This window comes from Cupressus sempervirens, chromosome 7, assembly GCF_028749045.1.
Source record: "Cupressus sempervirens isolate cs-2001-9-10 chromosome 7, ASM2874904v1, whole genome shotgun sequence".
NCBI classification, from domain to species: Eukaryota; Viridiplantae; Streptophyta; class Pinopsida; order Cupressales; family Cupressaceae; genus Cupressus; species Cupressus sempervirens.
In genome coordinates, this window is record NC_143124.1 from 120,688,921 (window position 1) to 120,713,215 (window position 24,295).

At 38.0% G+C, this 24,295-nt stretch overlaps 2 protein-coding genes across 2 annotated transcripts; one reads left to right on the forward strand and one right to left on the reverse strand.

Moving 5' to 3' along the window:
- Positions 1 to 1,937: 1,937 nt before the first annotated feature.
- Positions 1,938 to 23,551, forward strand: LOC149545801 (disease resistance protein Roq1-like). Its single transcript, XM_089790847.1, has 5 exons — positions 1,938 to 3,037; positions 20,036 to 21,122; positions 21,243 to 21,581; positions 21,675 to 22,886; positions 22,970 to 23,551. The coding sequence occupies exons 1-5, from the start codon at positions 2,481 to 2,483 to the stop codon at positions 23,429 to 23,431; spliced, it is 3,657 nt and encodes a 1,218-aa protein (XP_089646973.1). The 5' UTR covers positions 1,938 to 2,480; the 3' UTR covers positions 23,432 to 23,551.
- Positions 10,560 to 14,013, reverse strand: LOC149545802 (uncharacterized). Its single transcript, XM_089790848.1, has one exon. It carries the CDS (start codon positions 11,013 to 11,015, stop codon positions 10,560 to 10,562), a length of 456 nt encoding a protein of 151 aa, XP_089646974.1. The 5' UTR covers positions 11,016 to 14,013.
- Positions 23,552 to 24,295: the final 744 nt, after the last annotated feature.

The window sequence follows — 24,295 nt, forward strand, 5'->3', positions numbered from 1 at the left end:
GTGCAACAAAGTATGTGATAAGAAGCGATAACCATTGGTGATGACATGAGGAATATATCAAGTTAGAGATGGAAAGAAAAATAATAAAAATGGTAATAAGGTAACTATAGTCAGATGTGCATATAATAATGGTTTAGAAACAATTATGCTAGTGGGTCTCAAAGAACGAAGAACAAAGGATGCTTGGATCAAGATTATGTATACATTTGAAATCAAGATCATAACTAAAATCATATTAGTAATAAAAAATACTAACAAGTAAATGTTAGTAATATGATTTTTCAAAATAATGTATCCATTAACTAAACACAAGATTGATTTTAAAGACAATTTAATGAAAGTTGATAAAATCACAGATCCTAACTATATGATGATTCACATGTAAACAATTAAATAATTTAGACATAGAGACCTCTCATAGAAAGATTGAAAGCGACTATCTAGTTCAACAAAGTATGTGATAAGAAGCAATAACCATTGGTGATGGCATGATGAATATATCAGGTTAGAAATGGAAAGAAAAAGAATAAAAATGGTAATAAGATAACTGCAGTCAGATCTGCATATAATAATGGTTAAGAAACAATTATGCTAGTGGGTCTCAAGGAACAAAGAATAGAGGATGCTTAGAAGATACAGGAACAAACGAGTAAGTAGCAAATGTTTGAGTCATCTGGTTGCTCAACTCTCATATGACGAGTCAGCGTACGCATTCTGCAGGGCATAGATAGTGGTTAAGCGACTCCAAAATGAGGGAAAGCTCCACCTCCTCGATTGCAATTCACTTGGGTTGTTAGCCATGGTTGTCGCCAAGTCTAGAGTTCCCCAATACAGAGTTATAGTGATCAAAAGAGAAGATAAAATCAAGATTAAAAGGTATATCCAACAATTCACTACAGGAAGGACATAATCAAATATCATTCAACATCAAGTGGCAAAAAAAAAACGGGAATCAAACTCATAGACCAGACAAGAAATTAAATTTGTTTTATCAAAAAGTAGAATAAAAATATACTATTTCTATTCGAACTAGGAAGTCCGCTATGCCCGTTTTAGACTAAAATGAGGAGAGGAGATTCTAATTCCAATTTAATTTTTCACACACACACGTTCAGTATATAACTTTTCCTATTCGGCTCTAAGTCTTGCAACCAAACGCGGCCTTAATGATTTAACCAGGGGAGAGCTAACCCTCTTGTTTTCACTGCTATCAATATTAAAAACATATTTTATTATGTATAAGGCAGGGGTCCCATGGGAGGGGCTTGGACTCTATTTATGTGGAGCAAGTGGCTCCATGGTAATTTATTAGAGGGGGCTAAAGCTTTAATTATAATATTTTCCTAAAAAATATGAGCCCCATATTTTTAGCCCTCTCAATTTGAGCAGGTGAAAATGGAGTGGGGCTAGAAAATTTATGCCACTTGTCAACAATCTACTCTTCATTTTCCCTCCAAAATGAAATAATCTCACTAAACAAATTTATGAAGAAATAATATCTTTTATTTTCAAAATTCATGAAACAATCATCTTCCTTACTTGGGCCTGTTTGTTTGCTGGAATTAACTTGGAACAGGGAAACGGGAATAGGAAAATTGGAATAAATCTATTCCAATTTTGGCCCAAAATGAGAATAAATCGAATTCCAATTTTTTTAAGAATTAGATTTATTCTTGCATTGGACCAAAATTAGAATAGATTTATTCCAATTTTTCTATTCCCGTTTCCCTATTGCAGGTTAATTCCACCAAACAATTAAGAACTAATTTTTGAAGCTGATTCACATATAAATCCATAAATCACTTCCCTTTTTAAATATGCCTAAACAACCCGCGCTCTACTTTTAAGAAAGCAGGTGCCATGGGACCTCAGCGTAATCCCCTCGACACTAGATAATGAATGCATAGTTGACCCCTTAGCGCGGTAACGTACACAGTTATTGTGATCGTTGCTTTGGATTCCTTGCGCATTCTAGAGGCTTTGGATTCCTTGCGCATTCTACACGCTTTCTTTTGTGGAGGTTAGGTATATCATTCACAGGATTCCGCATTTCTTCCAATGCGGATCACTTAATTTTATCCAATTTCCTTTATTGCTACACTATTCAGAAGTCTTTTTAACTGGTTTCTGTGTTATTGTTTCTATAATCTCCATGGCATCTACATCCACTTCCGCCCGTAACACTGGGCGTCAAGCAGGGGAGTAGACAAATGCTTCTGAAGAGATTGCTGCTTCTTCATCTATTTCTGTCACTACCTCACCGGTAAGCCCCTCTTCATGCCTCTTTAATCTCCATGGCATCTACATCCACTTCTGCCCGTAACACTAGGCGTCAAGCAGGGGAGTAGACAAATGCTTCTGAAGAGATTGCTGCTTCTCCATCTATTTCTGTCACTACCTCACCGGTAAGCCCCTCTTCATGCCTCTTTAATTGGTGCGCTCTGTTTCGTTCTGAGGGTTCAGTTCAACCCAATACCACCATGGCATCTACAGTCACCACAAGTAGTCAGCCAGAGAATGAGGTTGGATATGCTTTTCGAGGAATCGCACCATCTCCATCCACTGGAGCTTCAACAGCACTGCCCAAGAGAAAACTGCCCTACGATGTATTTATTAATCATCGTGGGCCTGATGTGAAACACACCCTCGCAACCTCTCTCTACAATGTACTCTGTACTGTAATGGGATTGAGAGTTTTTCTGGATTCTGAAGAGCTTGAATTGGGAGAATGCTTGCCTAAAGAAATAGAAGATGCAATGCAAAATGCTTCACTTCATCTAGCTATATTTTCTGAGAATTATGCCCAATCCCCCTGGTGTTTGGCGGAACTTTCGTTTATGCTCAAAAGTGGGGCACCAATTGTTCCTGTGTTTTACCATGTTAAGCCTGATGACGTTCGTTATGCAAAAGGAGTCTATGCTAACGCATTTTCCCGACACGAAGAGAAGCGTAGATACAGCCCAGAAAAGCTTCAGGAATGGAAGAATGCACTCCACAATGTTTCATATAATATCGGCCACATTGTTAGTGATAAAGAGTGAGTACTAATACTGTGTCTCTAGCACTCTTGGGTTTTGTTAATATATTTCTATCAGGATTCCTAACCAAATTTATTAAGCCAAATTTTATGAATAGTAATTCGTATGAATCTATTTTAGCACTCATTAAATCACAGGAACCCATCTATCATGACGATAAATGATTCAATGAGATTTTCCTTTAATAATAAGCCTCACCTGGATTAAAGATGGATTGGACTCAAATGTCAGTAGCTCCGAGCTAAAACACTCCAGTAGCAAATGGAGAATCCTAATTTTGGGTTCTAACTGGTGCACGAAATACTTGCCTTAATATTTGTGCCAGTCCAGGTTAGGAGTCCAAAGCATTTTATAGACTGGGTTAAGAGGGGTTTTTAGTATTTAGTCATACCAGACCAAAGATTGGCTGGTGCTATAGAGACCAGTAGCTCATTGGCAGAACACTCCAGCAGCAAATGAAAGGTTCTAAATTTGAGACCAGTTAGCTCATAGGCAGAACACTTCAGTAGCAAATGAAAGGTTCTAAATTTGAGTCTTTTAACTGATCCATGAAAAGCTCTACAAAAACTGGAAATCTTCAAAATTGCTTAATTGGATTATGATAAAAATAGTGCAACGTTTCTTCTGTTTACTCTTGTTGCTATTGTTTATGCTTAGTGATGAGGTTATGTTCCTCAACAATATTACATTATTTTTACTTTATTTACTTTTGGTCTACATATCGGTGTTAAAGTAACGTTTTTTTCTGTTTCCTTTTGCTGCCATATGCTTTTAGTGATGTGGGTAGGCTGCTCAAGAATATTGCTAGGCCTGGTTTCAAAGGAGTTCAATATGAGCCATTGGTGGTTGGGAAATACACAATGGTCTAGATGAAGCTGAAAATGTTTTTGAAATGACAACACTCCAATCTACTGAATCTCACCAGTCTGTGCAAATGGTCGGAATATGGATTATGGGTGGTTCTGGAAAAACCACTCTTGCTAAACAATTATATACTAATAAATCCACAACATGGAAAGTTGCAGTTTATATTAGATGTAATTGATGCTGCCACAAAAGGTGCCTTGCACAAGAAGCTGAAAACCTGTTTGAGGACCATGGGGCTTGAGATGTATGAGTTGATGATATAGAAAAAGGGAAGAGTATGCTTGCTAGCCGATTAAGATCCGGTCTTGGATGGGGCAGCTTGATTGTAGTTACTGCAGGAGAACTTAATGTGCTGAGATCTTGGGGTATTTCTTCAGTCTATAGAATAGAAAAACTTGATACACTTTATGCAAAATAGCATTTTGGTTGGCACGCTTTCTTAAACTCCTCTCCACTTCCAAGGTTAGAGGATCTGTTGTGTGGTTTTCATACCATCGCCCCTCTGCAAATGGAGATCTCTCTTTTTGTTCCAGCAGTTGGGATAGGTAGTTAGGGACCTTAGATAGCAGTAATTTTCAGTCATTATGCTTTAACAATTTGGTGAGGTTAGGTGAGGATGTTTGCAGGGTTTGTGCGTGTTAGAGTCCTTGGTAGAATTCCGATGAAAATTCCTGTAAGAAGAAACTCTGCCCAAAGAGAAGGTGGCTGCCTTTGATGGAATTAAGTGCCTAGGGAAATAAGAGATGAAAATAGGAAAACTCTAAGGGTCCGTTTGGTTGCCGGAATTAGGATGGAATTGGTATTTGTGTTAGGAACCTGTGTGTTCCTTCTGTTTATTTTGTTAGAGTAGTGTTGTTGGACGCATATGCTTTGTAAGTCGTCCCGTGAGTATATTTTATTATCCCACATGCATAGGTAGTATTACTTTTCTAGATCGTACCCAGTATATAAGAATAGGTTGAGGCCCTTGATGGGCACGGACGAATTTATTGTATTGAGCTTGTTCAAAGGAGGTTACCCCCTCGAAGTGGCCTGCGATCAGTAGATTCATTCTGAGTTCTGCTATCACTTTGTATTCTGTTATTTCGAGCATTCTCACGATATTGCTATAAGGAGGTTCTTCACATCTGGTATCAGAGCACTCTCTTGGGCTCGCTGGGTGGAAATTACATCAAATTTTTTTTTTCTGTCGTGGCCTTCAGGTTCCTCTCACTTCTAATATCTCTTGTTATTGCAATAACTCTTTTCAGTTGTTCTGAGTAAAAATTTTTCTGTTTTTTAGTCGTAGCTTCCTTGTTTGCTTTCTGTTTCTGCTCATACTTCCGCAGAACGTCTGCAATATCATTTCGCATACTTCCTTCCTTGGCGACCCAACCCCAAATTTTACATATCAAAGCCCTAAATCCCTCATTTATCTAATTTTAGGGTTTGCCCTATCTTTTTCACCTCTCATCCAATCGCCACCAAACTGAGCCACAAGATTCAATTCCTCATTTTGCTCCCTTATCCCTCTTGGACTGTTCGCCTCATTTCGCCTCCCTACCCTTGAAACCCTCATTTTTCTTTTTCCCTTGTCCCCAGATAGTCTCCCACCACCCGTCGAACACCCATTTCCTATATGAGTTTTACCCAAATCCAAGTTTGCCGTAACTAAAAAAGTTTTTGTTTCTCATCTTCTACCCATTCCAAAAAAAAAAAAAAAAAAAAAAAAAACCTTGTTTTATGGTTGTTACGCGTACAGGAGCAAAAATCATGGAAGAGGAAATTGCATCCCTCAAAACCAAACTTCAAGATCTGGATGACAAAATTCTGGGTCTTAACTTTCAGCAGTCAGCCATGAGCCGAAACCATTCAGGAGATACTGGGTCCTCTTCTGGCAATTTCCGTGGACCAAAGCTTGATTTTCCATGCTTCGATGGTTCTGATCCGACTGGATGGATCTATAGGGCAGAGCAGTATTTCAGCTTGCATAATACTTTGGATAACCACAAAGTCCCCCTTGCATCTTTTCATTTGGAACATGAAGCTCTTCAATGGTTCCGTTGGTACATCAAGGCTAATGTAGGCCCAACGTGGAGAGAATTGTGCAAACTCATTTTGGAGCGCTTTGGCCCTAGTTCCTTTGATGATTTCACAGGAGCACTAACTAAACTGCGTCAAACAGGCACTGTAAGAGAATACCAGACAGAGTTTGAAAAATTAGCTAATTACACAGAGGGCTTGTCTGATGAATTCTTCCGTAGTTGTTTTGTCAGTGGTCTGAAGGATGCACTTCGCTCAGAAGTCAAAATGTTTCGACCTACTACAATGATGGAAGCCCTTGGGTTGGCTAAGTTAGCGGAAGACAAGATTAGTGCTCTACAACGCTCCAGATCTAATTTTGTTCCATTCAGAAATACAGGTTCTCACAACCCTCCAGTCATACCAGCTCCCAGAACTACTCCGATCAAGCACTTGTCTGAAACAGAGATGCGAGTCAGGCGAGACAAAGGGCTTTGTTATAATTGTGATGAGAAATGGTCTCGGGGCCATAGATGTGTTCAGCAAAAGCTCTATCTCTTAGATGTGGATTCTCCACCGGAACTGGAAGAATATGTAGATGCTCAGGAAACAGTGGATGATGAGGTTGAGCCTCACCAGCCTGAACCTCCTTCACCAGAAGCTCCACCAGAGATATCTGTCCATGCTTTGGCAGGAGTCACTACTCCACAAACCATGCGGGTCCAGGGTTTCTTCAAGAAGATCCCTCTTACTATACTCATTGATTCTGATAGCACTCATAACTTCATTGATCCACGAATAGCCAAACAGGCTGATTGCTTTATCCATCCCTGCTCTAGCTTTGAAGTCATGATTGCCAATGGGGGCACTTTACCTTGTAAAGGGAAATGTCGCAATGTGCGTCTCTCTATTGGAGATTATAACATGCGCTTTGACATGTTTGCCTTACCCTTAGGTGGCTGTGATGTGGTTTTGGGTGCCCAATGGTTACGCACTCTTGGCCCCATTCTCTGGGATTTTGCTGAACTTTGGATGCAGTTTTCAGCCGAGGGGCACCAACACACTTTGAAAGGCTTACAACCAGGGTCTCTCAGCATCATCAGTTCACACCGTATGGAAAAACTTCTTAAGAAGAATTCACATGGTGTCATCGCTCAGCTCCATTCCATTCAGATGCAGCCATCAGCAGTCTCTAGCACTCCTGCCGATCTCCAACACATTTTGGACAAGTATTCTGGTATATTTGCTGAACCTGTGGGATTACCTCCTTCTCGTCCAGAGGACCACCGTATTCAGCTCCTTCTTGGCAGTGTTCCGCCCAACATCAGGCCCTACCGCTACCCATTTCATCAGAAGACCGAAATCGAGATACTTGTCCGTGACTTACTGAAGCAAGGAATTATTCGCCCTAGTACCAGTTCCTTTTCTTCTCCAGTTCTGCTTGTTCGCAAAAAAGATGGGTCATGGCGACTCTGCATTGATTTCCGAGCACTTAATCATCTCACTATAAAGGACAAGTTTCCCATTCCAGTTGTTGATGAACTTCTTGATGAACTTCATGGGGCTCATTTTTTCTCCAAGTTAGATCTTCGTTCTGGGTATCATCAAATTCGGGTTAATGAGGAGGATATACCTAAAACTGCCTTCCGCACACATGATGGTCACTATGAATTTTTAGTCATGCCCTTTGGCCTCACGAATGCTCCTTCAACATTTCAGGCAGTGATGAATAACATATTTCGACCATACCTCCGGAAATTCATTCTGGTCTTCTTTGATGATATCCTCATATATAGCAAAACTTGGGCTGAGCATCTCCATCATCTGGAGCTTGTCTTGCAACTTCTCTCTGATTATCAACTCTGTGCAAAACTATCTAAATGTGTGTTTGGCCAGGAGGAAGTGGAGTATCTCGGGCATATTGTTGCACACCATGGAGTGCGGGTGGATCCTACAAAAATAGATGCCATGAAAACTTGGCCGCATCCTAAAACTCTCAAGAGCCTTCGGGGTTTTTTGGGGTTGACTGGCTACTACCGCAAGTTTGTCAAAGATTACGGGAAAATTGCAGCACCATTGACAGCTCTGTTAAAAAAGGATGCCTTCTCCTGGACCCCTGTTGCTGAGACTGCATTTGAACAACTGAAACAGGCTATGTGCAGTACACCTGTTCTCGCGATGCCAAATTTTTCCAAACCCTTCACTATTGAGAGTGATGCTTGCGGCAATGGATTGGGTGCTGTTCTCCTGCAAGATGACCATCCTATTGCGTTCACTAGCAAAGCCCTCTCTGGTAAGAATCTAGCCCTCTCTACTTATGAAAAAGAAATGATGGCTATTTTGCATGCTGTACAGAAGTGGCGACCATACCTCTTAGGGAGTCATTTTTGCATCAGAACTGATCACCAAAGTCTGAAATACTTCCTGGAACAACGGGTATCCTCTCCTACACAACAGAAATGGGTCAGCAAACTCATGGGGTATGATTATGAGATCACCTACAAGAAGGGTAAGGAGAATATTGTGGCAGATGCTCTTTCTCGCACATTTGATAATCAAGCTTCCCTTTTCGCTATTTCTATGCCCATTCCCAATTGGTTAGCGTCTGTTCAGCAGGGCTATGACAGTGACTCTTCTTTATCTCAAATCATTCACCAGCTAGCCAATAATCCTTCTGCTATACCACATTACTCTTGGGATGGTGCTTCTCTTCGATACAAGGGTCGGCTAGTGCTTCCTCAGAACCCAGCTCTACATCAGGCTATTTTTTATGAACTCCATGCTTCTCCTTCAGCAGGGCACTCAGGCTTCCTCAAAACTTATGAGCGAGCAAGGAGAAACTTCTTTTGGAAAGGGATGAAACAGACGATTCAACAGATGGTGGCTGAATGTGATACTTGCCAATGCCACAAGGGTGAAACGACCCTCCTTCCTGGCTTGCTCGAACCATTACCCATCCCTACACGGATTTGGACTGATATTTCTATGGATTTCATTGAAGGGCTTCCTAAATCCGGTGGCAAGACAGTGATCTTGGTTGTGGTTGATCGTCTCTCGAAATATAGTCATTTTTGTGCCCTCAGCCACCCCTATATTGCCTCCTCTGTTGCACAAATCTTCATGGACCAGATATTTCGTCTTCATGGACTCCCTTCTTCCATTGTCTCTGATCGTGATGCAACTTTTACCAGTCATTTTTGGACTGAACTGTTTCAGAAAACTGGCACCAAACTGAAGATGAGTTCGGGCTATCACCCACAAATTGATGGTCAAACTGAAATTGTCAATAAATGCTTGGAAACTTATCTTCGTTGCTTCACTTCCGAACAGCAACATCAGTGGGCCAAGTGGCTCCCTTTAGCTGAATGGTGGTACAATACCTCTTACCACACTGCCTCTAAAATGACTCCATATGAAGCAGTCTATGGTCAGGCACCTCCAGTGCTCCTTCCCTACACTCCCAACAGCTCACCAGTCCAGGCAGTTGACATAGTTCTCCGCAGCAGGGATCAGATTCTTCGTACCTTACAGGATAATCTTCACATGGCCCGTAATCGGATGAAACAGCAAGCAGATCAACACCGTTCTGAGCGCTCATTTCAAGTTGGGGATATGGTTTTTCTTCGTCTACAGCCATACAAACAATCCTCCCTAAAGCTGAAAGGGCGTCATAAGCTGGCCCCAAAATTTTATGGGCCTTATAAGGTTCTGCAGAAGATTGGTTCAGTTGCTTATAAACTGGAACTTCCTCCTTCTTCCCGCATTCATCCAGTCTTTCATGTTTCTTGTCTAAAGAAAGTTCTGGGTACCACTGTCAGAGCACAAACTACTCTCCCTGAAATGGATACGGAAGGATCCATTATCCTGGAGCCGGTGGCAATCATTGACCAGCGCACTCGCCAGCTTCGCTCTCGCTCCATCTCTGAGGTCTTGATTCAGTGGCATGGCATGCAACCAGAGGATGCTACCTGGGAACCCCTTCTTCAGATTCAACAACAATTTCCACACCTTAAGCTTTGAGGACAAAGCTTTTTTCTAAGGGAGAGGGGATGTTAGGAACCTGTGTGTTCCTTCTGTTTATTTTGTTAGAGTAGTGTTGGTGGACGCATATGCTTTGTAAGTCGTCCCGTGAGTATATTTTATTATCCCACATGCATAGGTAGTATTACTTTTCTAGATCGTACCCAGTATATAAGAATAGGTTGAGGCCCTTGACGGGCACGGACGAATTTATTGTATTGAGCTTGTTCAAAGGAGGTTACCCCCTCGAAGTGGCCTGCGATCAGTAGATTCATTCTGAGTTCTGCTATCACTTTGTATTCTGTTATTTCGAGCATTCTCACGATATTGCTATAAGGAGGTTCTTCACAATTTGGAATTTCGAAAAAAAATATATCCATTGTTTGGGTCCGTCAAATCGGAATGGGAATTGTAAAAAAAAGGAATTCTGTGTGCCCATTTAACCCCTAAAACTTGGATTTCGTATTCCACCAAAATAGGTGGAATTGGTTTAATTCTGATTTTAATTCCAATTTGGCGAAAACGTGAATTACAAATTTATGAAAATTGAGTTTTTGTTGAGGTCCGCTTGACCTATTTGATTTCCCACTCTTTGGCTCAACCCTATTTTAGTCTTGATCAGACATTCTCTGCCTAGAAATCTTGTTGAGGAATATCCAAGCACAGTGGATGAAACTTCAATTGTTCTTCTAGGGTCTGGAATACACACCCTAGAAGTTTCTCTTTGCAAGCGTTGAAATACTTTCGTCTACTAGTCGGTTGTTGAAAAGATAACTGGTGTCTGCGGAAATGAGGATGCTGGGCTCCATCAGCCAAACAGGCACAAGACTCATGTAACACGAAGTCAAAGCATGTTCCGCACTTATATTCGACATTCGCACCAGATGCTTTGCATCCCCCGCATTTATATTTTGGAATACCTTCCCTCCATTGAAGCTCATGAACATGGCGGCCTTCTTGAGGTTCACAATCACGACGCGGGCCTCTCTGAGGTTGAAGAGCTTGCCCATCGAGAGTTTCTGTACACAGGTATACATTTGAGGGTTTTTCGATGTCTTGTTTGGGGTGTAACTGTCTTTGATCTTTCATTTGTGGCCATCTGCTAACGATGTCGTCCAAACCCTAACTCGACTTTCTTGGCATGCTATTGTTCTAAGTCTACCAAGCAGCCAAATGAAATCACTTGTGGTTGTGGTGAAGATGTCAATTGCAGCTAATATGATCAATGACTTCATGGGAGGATGTGATCGAAATCCGTTGCTAAACTTTGAGTGTGACAAGGCGAATGGTTGATTGTCTTAGTAATTACCAACCTAGATGAGACACACAGATACATTCTTGACAAGGGTTACTCTGCCTGGAAAGAAATGGGAAGAACATAGAGCTTTTTTTGTGCTACATAGAATCATTAATAACCACTTTTGCTACTAAATTTCTTCACGTTGGTATTTTAATTCCAAATCCAAAAATGTGCACCCAAACAAAGGAAATGCGTAGTCTCATAATGAATTCTTGGTGAACCAAACAATCCCAAATCAAATTCTCAAAACCTTACTCTGGATTTGGAGTTCCAGAATCCCAAATCAAGGATTTCGAATGCCAATTCTAAAATGATATTCCAGCAACCAAACGGGCCCTAAGAATCTAAGATGATAAATGCAGAAGTCAGGTGAGAATTCTGATCCGGAACAGTAACTTGAGGTGGCAGGATTCCTGAGACTTTAGGATTTCTACCCTCAATATCCTCAATTATGAGTAGTGGCTAAGAGTCGATCGCAGTTAATGATTTAGGCACGAGGGAAGCTATCTAAGTGTTAGAGGAGGGAGTAAGTTTGAGTTTTTGTGCTGAGAGATCTGAAATCTATTTTGGCGGAAATCCTCTAATTAGAAGGATTCCGCCATAGAATTCCTTTGAATTCACAATTTCTATCACAAAATGCTTTTTCAAAATTCTACCCCACTTCATTACATAGATTTTTGCTAATTGTTGGAAGTTGGAAATAAGGTCATTTTGGGGTTGAAATGGGTGAGAAGGGAAAGAAAAATTCGAAGATCAAGATCAAATTGAGATTCAAGCTCAAGCTCGTGAGGCAGATCCAATTGCATGAAGGCATCTTTAAGAACAATCAAGTTCACATCACGCTCACGGATTTGAGATACAAATGTGAAATCCAATCACAAAATGAGAAATTTTAGAGGGCGGAGAAGATCATAAAAATGAACCAACTTGGAGATATGAACCATCAGATCTATCCACTAAGGGTTGATAATTTCAGAAAAGACAATCAAAGTTAGAAAGGTCAACAAAAGATATCTTTCTTTCATCAAGAGTTAGTTTCCAACAATTGAGCAAGAAATATTTTTTATTTTAACAAACACATTCCACAACTCAAGACTTTAAGTGTAACGCCCCGCCAAGGGATCCAAAAGAACTAACCTAAAGTTATACTAAGTTTGCCAAATATTTAAAAAAAAAAGATTTAACATTTAACAACAATTATAAAATAGCGGAAACAATAACATACAATCATACATAAGCAACACATAACATATTACATTCCTTAAGGATCCCAAGACGTTGAAGCAAATTTAAATTTAAATAAAATTAAGTCCAATAAATAACACATCCACATAAAAAAATAACTAAAAGTTCAAATCCATTTAAATAATATACATTTGTTCCAAATGCCACTTGGCAATAATCAGAATGCACAATCACTGTACATGTCACAAGGTATGAAAGGCTGAAAGAATATACATTTATAACATAGTACATCATCCCTTTGGGATCCATGAAACAAAATACAATAGAATAAGTAAAATCATCCATCATATAGATATAACCATACATCATAATATACAAAGATAGAATGCAAGGAAATGTAGAACAAGAAACTCCAGCCACGACATCAATGGACAGATCTCAATGGTAAAAGTAAAAAGCACTACCACCTGACCTTGTGGTAACCCAAAAAGGTCCACTCCCACTGCGTTGAGGAGATAGTCTCAAGTCCCAAACAAGATAACAATCCCAAAAATCAAAAGTAATATTTAGGTCAAGGGAAATCCTGAAAGTAATCTAACTTAGAGGTTCCAAGATAAAACGACATCTAAACCTAGAGGCAAACAAAGACACGTAGGGAATCTACTATGCAAGCGAGCAAGTGTAATCGCACGAGTCAACTCTAGAGTTACCTTGGTAGTTTGACTTGACCTTGGCCCTCTAGTGACTCTATGTGGCACTAGTATCCTTTCGTATTGATAAGGTATAATAACGATGCATGGTCGCAACCAAGCGTCTTCTCTACTCCCATCCTAGTCTGTATTAACACTCGAGGCATGGGTGAGGAAAGACAAAGACTCTTATTAGACTCATTTTACTCTCATTTAGTGTAGTATTTTCATTTATTAAAATGACCTACAATGGGTTACCCAGGCAGCTACTTTGGGCTTCGACCTCCATTGCAAGCCACTTCTCGATATTACATACAGATAACCTACCCTAAGCTCATAAAAGTACAAATCGAAGAATCATAGTTTTCACCTTAGCCCTATGCAAGTGACTGGAAAGCATCAAAAGACAATTCACAATAACACCTCAGTTCTTTACAAGCAACTGAAAAGCATCCCAAAAATAATTGATCGAAGACTCCAAGGTTAAATCAAATAGGTTATACCATTCACCTCAGTTTCACAGAGGAACACTGAAAAGCAATAATGAACAATAGATCCAAACTCTTCATAGAGCATACCAGACACACTACCATGGTTGAGTATAAAAGATCGAGATTAAAACATCATCATGATATCACAAAAACAGAACTCCTGAGCCTCTAGTAAACATCCTAGGACTGGTCAACACTCTAGTCCATCCAAACCCCAAAACATAAGACGACATACAATTAACAGTGTAGTTTCATAGTTTTGTTTGATTTTGAAGACACTTAGTCTGAGTTAATAGCAAGGTTTAAGTTTTTGTTTCAATGTAAGTTTTTGAGCAAATAAGATTTACATTTTACCCTTACAACTTATCTCATTTCTTGTGTTAGAACAAATTGCACAATTGCCCTTAACTTATGAAATTATAAGGATCACAATTAAATATCATAAGATGACTTTAAAAATAATTATCTATTTAAATTATTAAAATAATAATCATAGATCATTAAATAATAATATCAATAAATTTAAGCGTTTATTAATAATATTTATTATTAATTAAACTTTTTAATTATACTAAATTAATTAAATTAAATTAATAATTAATAGAACTTATATTAATAAATTATTAATCATTAATTAATTAATAAACAACAAGATTTATTAATAACATTATTAATAATTAATATTTAAATTTAATAAAAATTATAATTAATAAAATAATTTTTTTAATTAAAAAAGCATATCGTGGAGCGTTTAAGGCTCGCCGACCTACGATACCATTGGCAGTTGCCGTGGCAGCAGAGTACTGCCCATGGCGCTACTCTTGCTGCCACGGTACCAATGATTGTCGTGCGCAACTATTAAAGGTGGCCGACAATTCTACTGCCTAACAGTACAACGGTGGGGATGGGTGGGGGGTTTGGTGGCCCTGCCCCCAACCACATAATATTATATTATTATTTTTAAAAATATTTTTGTCCAGTAAAATAACACAGCCCCTCCCATTTATAAAATGAATTTCTAATTATATTTTTTAATATAATATAAGAGTTTAATCTGATAGAGGAAGCTTATCAAATCAATCAATTTTGCACTCTACAATTTCAATTTCTTTTCAAAAACTTTCTGATTAAAATAAAACCAACGATTTCATTTACAGAACAAGGTTTTTCTCATTTTTCAATTCTCATATACAAACAGAATTCAATATGAATATTAATAATTCACAATGAAAGATTCATCATAAATGAAATCTGGAAAATAGATTTAACAAACACAATGTAGATAGGAATTTTGAAGAACATAATTCATTGTGCTAATAAAACACAAGATTCTACTTGAATCCGATGCTAATACACAACCACCCGAAGATTGTGAGAGAATTCTCTTTTATTTCAAAATCTTCTTTTTGAAAATCCCTCCTCCAAAATCTTTGTTCCTGTGAAATGAACTCTCAATCTCTGATAAGGAGTTCTCCCCTAAATTTGGGCATTGATTGTGCAATCACGTGAGGGAACTAGTTGATCACAGTCTTTGTAATTTTTTATTACTTTTTGGATATTCATGCACACCTTTTGCAATTTAAAATATCTTTATTAAATTAATTTCTATTTCTCTCTTTAATTAATTATTGAAGCGTTTTTTGATAAAATATTTATTAACTTAAGTAATAATAATATTTAGCATTTATTTAAAATTTATTAAATTAAATAAATATTTTTATGCTCTAAAATTAGAACTATAAATTTCTCTTTTAATTTAATTCTTTTATTTAATTAATTTCTCAATTAATTAAATATAATTAAATATTGAAATTATCTTAATAATTTTCTATTAAATTAAATCATTAAATATTTTTTTAATTTGACTTAATTAATAGAAAAATCACCAAAGACCTACAAGATGAAATATGAAAACCCATCATAAAATACCATATACAAGATCAAACTCAAGGGTTATAATCACGAATTCATATGACGAATTCGGAAGGGTAATCATCTCAGATACTTGCCCTAATTTTTAGAACAATTGGTTTTAAGGTTAGGATTTGGATTCAAGTATTTAACTCCCCTCTCTTACCATTGAGATATTGCGATAGGGTACATTCATCCTAGCAATTCAGGGAAGTCGATACCTGGTACTTGCAATCTGCATAAAATCCATGCATGTACAAACACATATATTCTAAACTAAATAGGCGACTACGACTCGCTAACCAAATTAGAAACGTCATACATAAAGAAAACACACACACACACCATACACATGTAGTATGGGGTAAGTATCCATAGAAAAGACGTACAAATAATCCATCTAATTAACATCATTAAATAACTAGAATCACTGTAAATAATCATCATCAGAGTATAATCATGCATACATGAAATAACTAGTACCAAAGTAGTCTCATCATATAATCAACTGAGTATGAAAACAATATCCAATAATCTAGAAAATAATGTTACTAATCATCAAGCATAAACATAAACCGGCCTAAAAGAGTTTGGCAATAACAGCTGAAAAGTAAACTTGGGGTAGGCACTACATCAAGTACGCGTTCTTAAATAAATCTATAGGGTAAAGCTGATGAGGTGGCACCTAACTGTCTTCTCCAATCAGAAAATTCCAGACTCAAGCACAGTCAATCAAATCATGCCAAGTGTCCTATCTTCTCATTAGTTGAAAAATTCATTGTATTGTTCTTACTGGCCCATGATTTGGTCCCTTTATGCAATTAGTTGGATCTGCTTGAGAACTTTTTATACATTTGCAATGGATTGCTGTTGTCTTTAAGGTTTTTGGAGCACAACTCTGTGACAGTTGTAGCAGAGATTCTTGAGAGACTCAACTGGACAAGGTCTAGAGAATAGTGCCCTATGATATCAAGCAAAAATTAAATGTTGGTTATTATGCCTTAGATGACGGAGGGGATGTTTTTATACATTGCTTGTATCTTTATAGGAGAAGAGGAAACATCTGCAATTGCTGTTTGGGATGGATCAAGTTGGAGTTGTATACACAGTAGGGAATGACTTTTAAATAAGTGTCTTGTTGAGCTGGATAATGATGACTGAAGAAGAATGCATTACTATATAAGAGATTGAAAATAATTTAATATACAATCATTCTTTCACTTCGCTTTCTGCAACAAATTATTGAAATCCGTCCTGAAACATGGGTGAGAGTAATACATTCTTTGATTATGTCACGGACAACCTCCTTTATGGTGCAGGAGCACCTAGGGTCTAGGCTAAAACCCTAACTCATTTTGGCTTGTAAGTGACCCTAGCCAGGTCATTGAAGAATAAGGACTTCAATAGGGTCCAATAGGTACGTTGGTGTGATTTGTGAAGTAACTAGTATGTTTGGGCAAGAAGTTGCCCAGTTGACAAGAAATTGTCAAGTTTGGGCAAATTGAGCAAAACATACAAAATGACCTTTAATTGTTTGGAAAGGGTAGGAAGGATGTTAGAAAGGCCTAATAACGTCTAATTAGTCATTCTAAATAGGTCAAAATGCACAAATGTTGCAAAGTTGTCAATGACAACATATGGTCAAGAAATTGAAAAATGCCTAAAGGTGGTTATGGGTCGGTTCCAACAGTTGGAACTCAACATATGAGGTTATTTAAGGTCATCCAAGGCCTGATGTAAAGGTTGGTTGAGGAATTACACAAATTTCAATAACAAAATGACAACATTTATAGCACTTTCTATCACAGTCAAGCTTGCAAGTCAAGCAACTGGTCTTTAATGGATTGAAATTGTGAATTTCTTATTGTGCATAGTTAGTTGATATTGTTTCCTGGCTTGGTGAGTTTTGGTAGGACGTAATATAAAGTTTTGCTTCATTAATTAAAATTATAAGTTCACTGGCCTGTTCACTGCCAGAACTAGGGCTTATATAATAAATATGCCATTTTCTTTAAATCCCACCATGGGTTCTTACAGCCTTTGGCGATCAGAAAGGGCATTTAATGTACATAATAATGTCTGAATTGAAAAGATGCTGTTTGCTACTTTTGGAAGCTTGCCCTAGGCGAGACTATGAGTACCCTGCTAGGAGCAAGCATTGAAACAATTGAGAAAGAATGAATGGATGGATTGGGAAATGAGAATAGAGCATCTTAGTGGATTGTTGGAGTATGTAGGGAGTCGTGAGCTTTGGGAGGAATTGATGAATCCAAATGAATTGAGTTCAAATCAGGAAACAATAACCATTTCAAATCCTTAAGAAAATACCACAGTTTGGGAATAGGGGTGTACGGAAGACTTGGGGGACCCAAACCTTTTAAATCTCAAAGTTCTTCGAAAAGGGTATCAGCATCCTAGATTAGTTCTAGGGCTCATCTGCAGAGTTTTTGAGTAAATTGCAGAAAGGTGTGTTAGGAGGCCTAATGGGGGCTCAAGGTTACTAGCCCAAAAATATAGGAAAACTTGAGATTGTTAGGAAAGATAATGCAAGATTGAGTACCAAGGTGCCAAGAATGGTGGTTCTAGTCAGGTTGGAAGTCCATCCATCCATCTTGAAGTCAGCCATGAGCATGGTGAAGGTTGGAACTTATCTTGGTGAGTTTAGAGTAGTGGAAAGAAGTGTTACCTTGATAGAGAGGTCTTGAGAAAAGAGGGGATTGAGAGGATCCTCCTCAGGGTTGGGGGTTGAAAAGTGAACCCTAGGAAGGCTTGAGAGAAGGCCTAAGTAGGAGTCCAAGTGATTAGGGACTCAGAGACATAAGATCTCCCTATCACTTCACCATTTGTTTATTTCCTTGTTTCCAAGAATTGTAACCTTGTGTACAAGTTTTTAAAGGGAATTGGCATTTGAGGAATAATATCTACTATAGATGGACACATAAGTGCGTTTGAGAAGCATCCTCGATGTTTGAATGGAAATGTTATAGCTAACACAGGCAGAGGGTATGTCACTCCAACCGTCTTCACCTGGGTTAAAGATTTTTCATGTTAGAGGAAGTTATTATAATCAATTAATTTGTGATATGAAAGCTTGTGTGGCTTCTCTGATTTCACTTTGGGCAGAGAAATCTAAGCTTATCGAGGTCACTGAAAATTTTGAGGGTTTTGGAAATCAATGAAGAAATGAAGGATGATTACTAAGAAGAACTGTGGGTGAATGATAGTGACGTAATTCCTTCTAGGTTATTTTTATTTCATTTTTTTTATATAGTTTATATGGGTTCCGTCCATCTCATTGACAAGCTTGCTGCAGGCTCTAGAGCAGTTAAGAAGGGTAGATAGTTGTAATTGTCACAGATTTTCAAATATTTCTAAGCGCAATAGGGTGTTCTAAATATTTGAAAAAGCAAGTGGTGGAATGTCCTGAGTAGTCTGTCAGAACTTTTCCTTCTCCAATCTCTGGACATCTGAAATTAATGTGTTCTTGATAAACCTGCAGCATCAAGAATTGCATGCTCTTTTATGAAGCTGATACCACAACACCTTTACCTAGGTCACAATTTCATCCTCACCTTAGTGTCAAATATTGTGGAGAACATGATACAGCTCAAGCTTGTGAGCCTGAATGGGCTCATGCAATCGGAGTTCCCTCTGCACATCACAAACAAGGCCTCCTTGAATGAGCCTCAATTATATGGTTAGAGGAGGTTAGAGGATCTGCTAATGAACACGGGTAGACTGAGAGTGTTGCTAGGGATTGAGATAGGGAGTAGTAACTTGTTTACAAGCTTGCTGATTTCTCTTGGAGATTTGTTTGCCTTGACTTGTATTCAGATAGTACTCTGCCCCTAGTTAGATCATTTACTTTCTCTTGGGGATTTGTTTGCCTTGACTCATCTTCAGATAGTACTCTGTCCCAAGTTGGAGCATTTACTTGCTCTTTGGAGATTTGTTTGCCTCAACTAATCATCAGATAGTACACTGCCCGAAGTTGTAGTATCTACTCTCTCTTAGATATTTGTTTGTCTTGACACATCTTCAAATAGTACTGTCTGAAGTTGGAGTGTTTACAGTTTTACCATACTCTATAGGGCAATTGAATAATCTTCAAATATGCCAAATCAGCAAGTTGGATCTGAGGGCTGGCCTAGATGGCTAGTTTTTGAGTCAAACTCATTGACTTAAATTTTATGAGTAGTGGTTCATCTTTCATTAGAATGAATGGTCCACTTAGCACTCATTGCATTATGTGAACCCATTTCTTCTAACAATGAACAGTCCATCTAACACTTATTGCATTATATGATCCCATCTCTCGTGAAAATGAATGGAACAATTATTTTAACTTAAAAATTATACAATTCAATCTTAATAAAAATATCATTATGTCATCTGTTTACTTTTAATGCTATTGTGTACAGACTATAGTTAATGATAAGGATAAACTGTTCAAGAATATAACGTTTATAAATTTCTTCATTTTATGTTAAAGTGATGCATCTTCTGTTTCCTTGTGCTGTTATATGTTTTCAGTGATGAGCGGAGCCTGCTCAAGAATATTGTTAGTTCTGTTTTGAAAGTAATCCAATATGTACCATTGGTGGTTGCCAAACATCCAGTTGGTCTAGATGAAGCTGTTAAAGATTTTGAAATGACAACACTGCAATCTGCCGAAACTCCTCATTCTGCGCAAATTGTTGGAATATGGGGTATGGGTGGATCTGGAAAAACCACTCTTGCTAAACAAATTTATAATAATAAATACACGACCATGGAAAGATGCAGTTTTATATTAGATGTAAGAGATGCTGCTGCAAAAGGTGTATTGCACAAGAAGCAGAAAAAACTATTGAAGGACCTTGGTCTCAAAGATGTACAAGTTGATGATATAGAAGAAGGAAAGAGTATGCTTGCCAGCCGATTAAGATCTATTCAGGTATTCATTGTTGTAGATGATGTGGATAATGTGGAACAATTGGATGCTTTATTGCCTAACAAGGAGGGTCTTGCATGGGGCAGTTTAATTGTAGTTACGACACGGGAGTTTGATGTCCTGAGGTCTTGGGGCATTTCTTCAATTTACAAAATGAAAAAACTGGATGCACCTTATGCCAAACAGCTTTTTTGCTGGCATGCTTTCTTAAACTCCTTCCCACTTCCAGGGTTTGAGGATTTGGTTGAAAACTTCTTAGATGTGTGTAATGGATTGCCGTTGTCTCTAAAGGTGATTGGAGCACAATTATATGACAATCGTAGCAAAGATTCTTGGGAGACTCAACTGGACAAGGTCCGTAGGATAATGCCCAATGATATCAAACAAAAATTAAAAGTAAGTTATGATGCCTTAGATGATGAAGAGAAGGAGATATTTTTAGACATTGCTTGTTTTTTCATAGGAGAGGAGATAACTTCTGCCATTGCTGTTTGGGATGGATCAGGGTGGAGTGGCCTACACAGTTGGGAACGACTTCTGAATAAGTGTCTTGTCGAGATGGATAATGATGACCACATAAGAATGCATGACCATATAAGAGATCTAGGAAGAGAAACTGCAAATCAACAATCGCCCTACCGGCTTTGGTATTTGCAACAAATTATTAAAACTCATAATGAAGCACAGGTGAGACTAATGCACACTTTGATTATCTCAATTATAACCTTTTTCAACACTTGTTTGTTTCCTTGTTTCTAAGAATTATAACTGTTTGTGCAAGCTTTTGATTGAGTTTTTACTTTGAAGGGTATTGGTATTCGAGGAATACTGTCTAGTGCAGATGGATACATGGGTGGGGTTGAGGAGACTCCTCAACATTTGGGTGGGGAATTCTTAGTTAACACAAGTGGAGGATATCGTAGCCTGCAACCCTCTTTTCTTGGACTTAAGATTCTTCAGGTTAGAGGAAATCATTATAATCAAGTAATTGGCGATGTGGCACGAGAGCTGGTGTGGCTTCGCTGGATTCACTTTGGGCAGAGAAATCTAAGCTCATTGAGCTCATTGAAGAACTTGAGGGTTTTGGAAATCAATGAAGAAATGAAGGATAATCACTTAGAAGAGTTGTGGTTGAATGACTGTGATGTAAGCAGCTTCCTTTTAACTTGTTTTAAAGTTTTGTTTCAATAAGTTTTATAATTGTATGTTTTCCATCCATCTCATACAAAGTTGTTGCAGGCTCCAGAACAGTTAAGACGGTTGGTTATTTCTTACTGTCATAAGTTTCAGACACTTCCAAACTCTATAGGGCGTCTTCATCATTTGAAAAAACTAGTGATTAATGGTGGAAATCTCCTAAGTAGTCTGCCAGAAGAATTTTGTCTTCTCCAGTCACTGGAACACCTGAAATTGATGTGTTATAAGCTATTATCACTACCCAGTAATTTTGGCGATTTGAGAAACCTGCGGCATCTAGAATTGCATGGATGCATGCAATTCAGGACATTGCCAGTCTCTTTTAAGGAACTGATATCACTCCAACATCTTTACCTAAGTCAATGTTTCAACCTCACCTTAGAGTCGAACATTTTTGAAAACATGATGAAGTTAGAGCATTTGAGCTTAAATGGGTGCACACAATTAGAGGAGTTGCCTCTTCACATCAGAAATCAGGTCTCCTTGAAAAATCTTCACCTATATGGTTGGAGGATGTTAAAGCAGTTGCCAATGAACATGGGTAGACTGAGCAAGTTGCAAAGGATTGAGATAGGGACTAGTAACCTGTTGACAAGCTTGCCGATTTCTCTTGGAGATTTGTCTGCCTTGATTCATCTTCAGATAGTTCTCTGCCCCAAGTTGGAGAATTTACCAGACTCTATAGGGCGGCTGAATAATCTTCAAACCCTAGAAATAGATGAATGCCCAATCAGCCAATTGGATTTTAGGGCTGGCCTGTTTATTCCCTCATTGTGCAACCTCAAGAGGATAAGACTACTAAAAACAAAAGTGTACAAGATTTCCATCTCTCAAGATTCATGTCCCGGCCTGGAAACTCTCTACATTGACAGTGATCAGAACCTAATGGAGATTGAACTCCTGCCAAGCACAGTCAAGGACATAGAATTGCAGAAATGCGAAATGCTGAGGAACATCAGGGGTGTTGCTGGTCTGCTAAATATCCAAAAGCTAGGCATAACTGGGTGCCCCAATTTGGATGGGCTTCCCAGTTTTTCACAATTAACTTCTCTCCAAGAATTTCAACTTCAGGGGTGCTCCAGAGTCTTGAACATAGAAGGTTTGGAACATTGCAGAGCATTAGAGATATTGAGAGTAGATAGCAGGTGGGAAGCCGTGGGTATAGAGAGTTTGGAGAGCCTGGAAAAATTAAGGAGAGTGCAACTGATAGCAAACAGAAGATCAGGTGTTGAAGCTTGCATTCAAACCATACAGGTAATAATAATTTCAATCAATTGATAATTTTAATTTTTGTTTGTTTGTGCATTCATTGGATGTTTTGTGCAAAGGACTTGCAGATTTGGGCAGGTGAAATAATAGGATGTACGCGGGCTGTACCTGATGCAGCCTCACTACTAAGTTCCTTCGCCTTTCCTGGTGTCTCTCTCCTTCATTCCTTGGATGACCAGATAATTGATGGGGAACTGTGCGCCAAATTGATGCCGGAGAGATTTCCCATTGGCAGTGCCACTATTGTATGTTTTGTTATAAATTGTGTCACTCCAAGTATGCAATTGCGCATTGGGAATTCTTCAACGTATGATCAAGTATCTGAAATAGAGGTGGAGAATGGTAGATGGGTATGGATGGGTGTCTTCAGGAAACGTTCCAGATGGCACACAGCAGAGGAGTACAGAATAGGTGTAAGCTTTTTCTCGGAAGGCATCTGTGAACTAGAGAGAGGGTCACTTCTTGTGATTGGAGAAGAGGACAGAGTCCTGGAGGCTTTCCGCAGGTTATGGTCACTTCTATCAAATTGATAATAGCAGGAATTAAAATTGATGTGTGGTATTAAATTTATTTTAGAGTATTACAAGTTAGGATAAAGTTGTTAATGTTAATTATGATAATCTAATAAAGTGTATTTTTTAGTCTTAAAAGGTAACAAATTTTGTGATACAATAGTAAAACATGGTTTAGTGTACAATATTTGGAAGAATGTTGATGTGATATTATATTTAGTGTTGCTCACTTGAAACAGCAGTTATAAATAGAGGACTTGTCAAATAAGCTGCTATATAAAATAAGAGCGAGTCAGTAGCCATATAAGATTTTACACATAAGAGGGAGTTGCTAGTCATATAAGATTTTGAGATACATGTACTAAGTTAGGGTGTTGAGATTCTTTAATTGAATTGATATTCTTCCCTCTCACTCTCACACAAATATAATTAGACAGTTTTTATTTTGTACAAAGAGGATTTTTAAAGTGATAATAAAATGCAACAATAAGATTTATATAATTTTGTGTTATAATTTATGTTTGCTTGAAGGTTTTATTATTATTATTTCTTTGAAAAAATAGTCACATTTTATATTCTTAAATCATTTCTTCTTTATTAAAAAGCAATCCTTACAACTATTACAACTACATCTAACTCCAAACTAGATTGACATTCCTTATATTAAAGGCTTAATGCATATAATATTAGTGAGCTGTGACTATATATGTCATTTTCTAAAAACGTTTAATTTAAATGCACTTAATATATGAACTTTAAAAACTTTGCCACAACAATTCTAATGGTGAAACCTCTTCGTAGTAGGTAACTCCATTATAGTATACATATTAATTTATTTGGAATGGAAGGTTTTTCAAGGTATTTGGTGATTCTATTAGGTAG

Bases quoted from the DNA above. Each gene is read 5' to 3' on its own strand.
- LOC149545801 (XM_089790847.1), top strand. From the start codon at position 2,481: ATGGCATCTACAGTCACCACAAGTAGTCAGCCAGAGAATGAGGTTGGA. The intron at 21,123-21,242 runs GTGAGACTAATG...TTTACTTTGAAG, and splicing joins AAACTCATAATGAAGCACAG to GGTATTGGTATTCGAGGAAT. The intron at 21,582-21,674 runs GTAAGCAGCTTC...AAGTTGTTGCAG, and splicing joins TGTGGTTGAATGACTGTGAT to GCTCCAGAACAGTTAAGACG.
- LOC149545802 (XM_089790848.1), bottom strand. From the start codon at position 11,015: ATGAAAGATCAAAGACAGTTACACCCCAAACAAGACATCGAAAAACCC.